The sequence below is a fragment of the Asparagus officinalis genome, chromosome 4 (assembly GCF_001876935.1).
Source record: "Asparagus officinalis chromosome 4, Aspof.V1, whole genome shotgun sequence".
Lineage (NCBI taxonomy): Eukaryota > Viridiplantae > Streptophyta > Magnoliopsida > Asparagales > Asparagaceae > Asparagus > Asparagus officinalis.
Window position 1 is genome coordinate 137,562,790 of NC_033797.1, and position 6,000 is coordinate 137,568,789.

The window sequence follows — 6,000 nt, forward strand, 5'->3', positions numbered from 1 at the left end:
GGTTATTTTTCACGTTTTTCACAATTCCTTCACCGTTTTCACATATACTTATTTCGTCTGAGGTACCAGATGTCCTTGTTCCATGCAACAAATGTGTATCACTGTCAACTTTTTTGCTAATTAGTGGCATGTTTTTGTGCTAACGAATACGATACGATTAGTCGTACGATCAATGTGAAAATATACTCTCTTATACATGCGTATGCATATATGAGAAATTAAACAGGAGGTGAGTTGCCAGCACGTGAAAATTACCTGCATGCAATGGTGCCATTAATTTGTCTTGCTTTGATTTGTTGACTTGGTATGGTGTTGTGAAAAAGAGATTTTATGTAGTATTTTGTTTAAAAGTGAAAATGAAACGGGCTTATATGTAAACTAGTCCTCAAATTCCTCTTCTCCAACGGTTTTGAATCTGAGAAACCTTCTCTTTCTCTTCCATTCTGATCAGAAAGAAAAATAGAGGCATGTTCTGATTGTTGGGATTCAGTTTTAATAAGGGGAGCAGGTAATTTGTTTGTCATTTAAAAATTAGAAATAAAAAAAAAAATGGGGTTTAATGCTCTCACATTTAAAAGTTTGTTTGTTTTTTTGTAGTTTTGATCTTTGAAGTTGATATAAAAATTAATAAAGGTTAAGAAACAAGAGTGAGCAATGGAAGTAGGAGGGGTTGGGCTGCCCAAGGAGTCGAATTTCTGGCTGGTGGCGGTGTTCGCGTTGAGCTTTGGCATCGTTAGGCTCCTATTAGACGCTCTCCTCTACAAGGTACTTCTTTACTTACCTTTTGTTTTTCTTCTTGGGGGAGCCTAAACAGCTTTAAATACCTTAATTAGTTTTCTCCACTTTGCACTTACGTACCTTCATTTGTTTTGGTAGCGCTTATACACCCTGAGGTTTCTTAAAGTTGCGCTTTAATACCTTACGTTACGCAGGTGATGAAATTCTGTCATGAATTTTTTTTCCTTGTGATACTCACAAGCTAATTTTAGAACTTTGTAGACCTTAACGTCTGTTAATTTTAGTATTATACCCACTATAATATATACCATCTTAAAATGTAATTTGGGTATGTTTAAAATGGAATTTGAGCGTTTTTAACAGTAAATCCAAGAAACATAAAGAGCTGAAATTTCTAAATTAGCTTGCGAGTGCCGCATGCAAAATGTTGAGTGCAAAATTCTCACATCTGCATAACATAAAGCGTTAAAGCGCAACTTTTAAATACTGCACAGTATATAAATGCCGCCAAAAACAAGTGATGGGATGGTATATAAGTGCAAGGTAAGGGAAACTGTAAGGTATTTTACCTGCTGAAATTACCTTTTTTGGGCAAGACTTTTGTATTCTGATCCCTCAACTGACAATAGTGTTGCATGTTTATGTATGACCTCAGCCCCTGTCTAACATAATGCTGAGACATGCAAATGCTGGTAAAGTGGCAACAGATGATGCTAAGCAGTCCAAGATTATCAAGTGTTCCGAGTCGATGTGGAAGTTCACATATTATGCCAGCATGCAGCTCTGGGTTATTTTGATCATGCTAAACCAAACGTGGTCACTCAACACCGAGGACTATTTTCAAGGATGGCCCAATCAAGAGATGGAGTGAGTACACCATTCATTTACACAAACTTCCATTCTTTTGACCCTCAACAGTTCTTGATCAAATTTGATCTGTAAGAAGTGTTTTATATTAGCATGGTGTCTGCTGGATTGATAAGCGAATGACTTGATTATCGACGATATCCTCTCTAATAGCTTTTGCCGGACTGCAAGTTTGAAGATATTTTCTCGATAATTCACACAAATGATTACTATATATTTTTCCAAAATGCTTTTCTTTATTCTCATTACCATCTAAAATGGTACTTATACTATCTTGAATTTATGGGCATGACCTTGTTTTCACAGGCCCCTCCAAGATTTGTTCTTGAAATTATAAGGCATCATAAAGGATCTTACTCTTTTTTTTTTTTGAACATTTCAATCCAATTTAACCCTGTGGTGACTCATTTCATTGTATCCATTAGTACTACCACGTTAACATCATTAGCGTTTCTTGTTAGTAATTATGTAGTAGGGTTTGGGAGCTAATTTTGGCCATGGATGATGCACATGCATATTTGTTCTACTCCAATTCAGAATTGATGTTTGAGAATCTGTAACTCATAACTGAAGTGAACATTTGTGTAATTACAAAATTGCAAAGCATCTGCTGACCTTTTCTTTTCTTTTCTTTTCTTTTTCTTTTTCCCCCCTCCCTGTTTAGCCTTGCAGTGAAGCTTTTCTACATGTGCCAATGTGGATTTTATGTATACGGCATTGCTGCTCTTCTCACATGGGAAACGCGAAGAAAAGATTTCGCTATTATGATGTCTCATCACATAATAACTTCATCTTTGGTTGGATTTTCCTACATAACCAGGTAATTAGTTACGAGTCGTTAACTGGTTCTGTTGCTTCAGGGTTTTCATTTATCATGCTTTCAATTTATAATCTAAGAAGGGTTTGCGTTAATTCATATATATGATGGTCAATGAGGGGTTCATGAAGATATCCTCATTTCTAGTTACATGATTTTGTGATCAACACTTTTTTTCTTCTATAATTTCTTACTTGTTAGAATCATGGGCTGTCTGCAGGAAAGGTAAGACGTAAATATGTCATTTCTGTATGCTATTTAAAATTTTGTATATGTTACACTGATATTCATTCTTGTAGTTATAGAGTGACATTTCATAAGTTTGTTTGGTTCAGGTTTTTTCGAATCGGAACAATTATTCTCGCGTTGCATGACACTAGTGATGTATTTCTGGAGGCGGCCAAACTCTTCAAGTATTCAGGAATCGAGATGGGAGCTAGCTTGTTCTTCGGGTTCTTTGCAGTTTCATGGCTCATATTGCGGCTAGTATTCTTTCCCTTCTGGATAATCCCGGCCTCAAGGTTTGCCAGTACAGCTTAATCTTATTCACTATCTCTGTCCATGATACATTCCTTTTAAGTTAAGGGTTATTAGAAAACTCCCCTAACAGTGTTAACCACAATTTTCACAAGCGTAGGCAAAACTTCACAGGGGATGTTTTTGCCAATGAAATTGTGGTTCACGCTTTTAGGGGGGGAGGGGTTTCTGAGAAAATCTTAAATGATGTTTCCTGATAACCACTAAACTTTAAGGGGCTATGATATTTTGAAAGCTATGGGGGTTCATCCGATAATAGTCCAGAGTTAATGGGTGGGGTTTTTTTTTGCCCCCTTCCTTCCAAAGTTTTAGTTCATGTGTCGGAGGAAGATCGGTTGTAGTGGTCTCTGCCATATTTTCTTCCTTCACTTTTCTTCTTTCCTTTTCTTTTTGTTATTTCCTTTGGCTGGATTCTTGTGGAAGGTCGGGAAACAGTGAAGCTGTTGCCTAGAGGGTGACGACTAGGGTCCGCTCCCCTCCGGCAACATCTTTCCCGGTTCCTCTCCTTCCCAATTTGGTTCGTTCTCACCAAGCTATGTAAATTTGTTTTTTCTTTCTTTTATATATATATATGAACAGGGAATCTCACCCTGTTTTTTCGCTAAAAAAAAAACAAGAGACTCAACAAGAGCTGTGACTTGTGTTTTATCCACAGTTACCAGTCCATAAAATCCTTCAGGATGCTGAAACCTTTTCCCTTGGCTTTGTACTACGCTTTCAACACAATGCTCCTCACCCTGCTTGTGTTCCACATGTACTGGTGGAAACTCATCTGCGCCATGATCATGAAGCAGATGTGTAACAAAGGAAAAGTTGGGGGTGACATTCGATCGGGTAAACCAAATGCATACCCATCATGAGTTTTCTAAATCCGTAAAAAAAAAAAATCTTACGTGTCAATAAAAACATTTCTCATTTTGATCTTGATACAGATTCTGAAGATGATGATTGACGGCGTGACAGTCTGAGCTCAAATTTGTTTCTTCTCCCAGGCGAAAATCGCTCTTTCGCAAATGCCCTCATTGTAAAACTTATGAGGGAGCAATTGGCTATGGTACATTGTTCATTTATGCATCTCAATTCTGATGTCAGCGAATTTCCCCCTTTATTGTTTTTTAAATGTATGTGTTTTATTTTTATTTTTGTTTTTGTGCGACTGATATATTGCTTTTCGGTGTAAAAGCGTAAGTATAAAGCGATTTCTATTTCTGGCTGGCATGGGATTTGTAGTAAATGTCATCTTGAGTTGTTGGAAGCTCTGTATGACCTGTGAGCAAAGCCCATAATTTTGAGATTTTAAGGATTATCGTAGAAACGGAGTAATAAATAATATAACATAATATAGAAATCATCTATTTTCAATTATATAGGAACCACCTACAAATTTTAATCTATCCCAAAATCACCTGAAAAGTATGATTTCCCTTCAATCAACCACCCACGCCCAATTTGTGTTGACCTTTGCATCAAAATTCCATTAATAACCTTAACGAGGGCACTTGCCATGCCCAATTTCTATTACTTAATAAGGGTATTAACGGAATTTTGGTGAAAAGGTTCAAGAGAACATGGACGTGGGTGGTTAATTGAAGGAAAAACATAGTGTTTAGGTGGTTTTGATATAGATTGAAACTTGTAGCCAGTTTCTATATAATCGTCGTATTTATTAGGTGGTTCCCACGAAGAAAACCCTATAAATTAACTGTTTTTTTTCCTCTCTCAAATAATTGGCAAATACGTATCAAATAGTTAGCGAAAAGTACAAAAGAAAACCACCAGCTACTACTAAATGAATATTCACAAAATAGTGATTGAAAACTAGTATCTAATTGGTTGCATAACCCAACAGTTGGCCTCCGTGGCAAACTGCACTTATCATCAGCTAATGAAAATGAATTTTGAAGCAGCATCCAGATTTTCTTGTATCTACACCCTTGGCTGTACATTTTCAGCACTGATGACGGGCGCTCACAGTTTGTTTGGGCTCTTCATTTATAGTTTCCTGCTCAACTACACCAGCCCTGGACTAGCATATAACAAACATTTGAACAAAATATTGAAAACCTGTCGACATTTTCTATAAAAAAAAAGAAGAAAGTAATAGAAAAGATACAATATTAAAGATTTGAGAAATGGCCAAAAGTTCTGCACAGAGATGAAATCGGGGAAACAAAACATACGATAATCATACTTAAAGATGTACACGCCTGGTAACAAACTAACCTCCTTTGAGGCTCTCCATCAGGCAAAGATTAGTAATCACCTGCAACAAATCAGAACGTAGCGTCTTAAGATTACATTACTTCAACCAGAACATGCGCAACACATTTCACCCAAGTTCCACCCAGACCGCCTTCATTAATTCTACATCAGCACGCACAGGCAAAATTATGAGCCATCAAAACCAAGACCAACCTAGTCGAGCTAAGTTGTCACAATCAACTTCAGCCATCAAAATCACAGGCAAATTTTGGCTTCATTGTGAACTTGACACTGTCATCATTGGCTTGATTGGAGAAAACCAATTAATGCTTCTCCACTCCATTTGAACTTGAATGGAGAACAATATGCTTGCTTAGTATCCTTGATCAGTTTCTATTCTGTTAGCCTGTGCAATCTTTTTTGATCATTATTGCCGACTTCACCCAAACCTTTTGGTTCTGCTGGCTTTTGGCATACACAAGAATATGGAAACTCGTGAAATTCACCACGGCCTGGTCTCATTTCATCGGGTTCTCCCATGAAACCTCTCTGGCATGCCTTCACCTTCCTCGAAAATGTTCCCCAGTCTGTAACGTTTCTTGCCTTGAATAATGAGCTAAGTTTTTTTGCGTTTGGCCGTATTGTCCTTTTGTGCCCCATGTACCTCCTGCATCAAATATATGAAGAGAGTTGATCACCATGGGCAACCTTTTAAGAATGTTAAGAGGGTCCGTAATTTATTTAAATCAAGGAGGTATCAATTTACCAATTGGGTCACACTCTTGATACCATTAAAAAGGGTTAATTGCATTGCTTCGAACTTATAGCCCCTAAGTCGT

At 37.2% G+C, this 6,000-nt stretch overlaps 2 protein-coding genes across 2 annotated transcripts in view; one reads left to right on the forward strand and one right to left on the reverse strand.

Moving 5' to 3' along the window:
* LOC109836186 (ASC1-like protein 3) lies at positions 444-4,165 on the forward strand. The gene is made up of 7 exons (XM_020404063.1): positions 444-508; positions 598-765; positions 1,394-1,605; positions 2,270-2,425; positions 2,758-2,943; positions 3,615-3,793; positions 3,892-4,165. The coding sequence occupies exons 2-7, from the start codon at positions 655-657 to the stop codon at positions 3,909-3,911; spliced, it is 864 nt and encodes a 287-aa protein (XP_020259652.1). The 5' UTR covers positions 444-508; positions 598-654; the 3' UTR covers positions 3,912-4,165.
* LOC109839502 (uncharacterized protein At1g04910) overlaps positions 5,061-6,000 on the reverse strand; it is a 22,186-nt gene continuing 21,246 nt past the window's right edge. The window contains exon 9 of the mRNA XM_020407959.1: positions 5,061-5,828. Within this exon, the coding sequence (XP_020263548.1) occupies positions 5,555-5,828 (274 nt within the window). The 3' untranslated portion in view covers positions 5,061-5,554. The remainder of the gene's footprint in view (positions 5,829-6,000) is intronic.

What these genes read in the sequence shown, in the direction of transcription:
- LOC109836186 (XM_020404063.1), top strand. Translation starts at nt 655, where the DNA reads ATGGAAGTAGGAGGGGTTGGGCTGCCCAAGGAGTCGAATTTCTGGCTG. An exon ending in TGGCCCAATCAAGAGATGGA is followed by an intron (nt 1,606 to 2,269) that starts GTGAGTACACCA and finishes CTCCCTGTTTAG; the next exon opens with CCTTGCAGTGAAGCTTTTCT. An exon ending in TGGATAATCCCGGCCTCAAG is followed by an intron (nt 2,944 to 3,614) that starts GTTTGCCAGTAC and finishes TTTTATCCACAG; the next exon opens with TTACCAGTCCATAAAATCCT.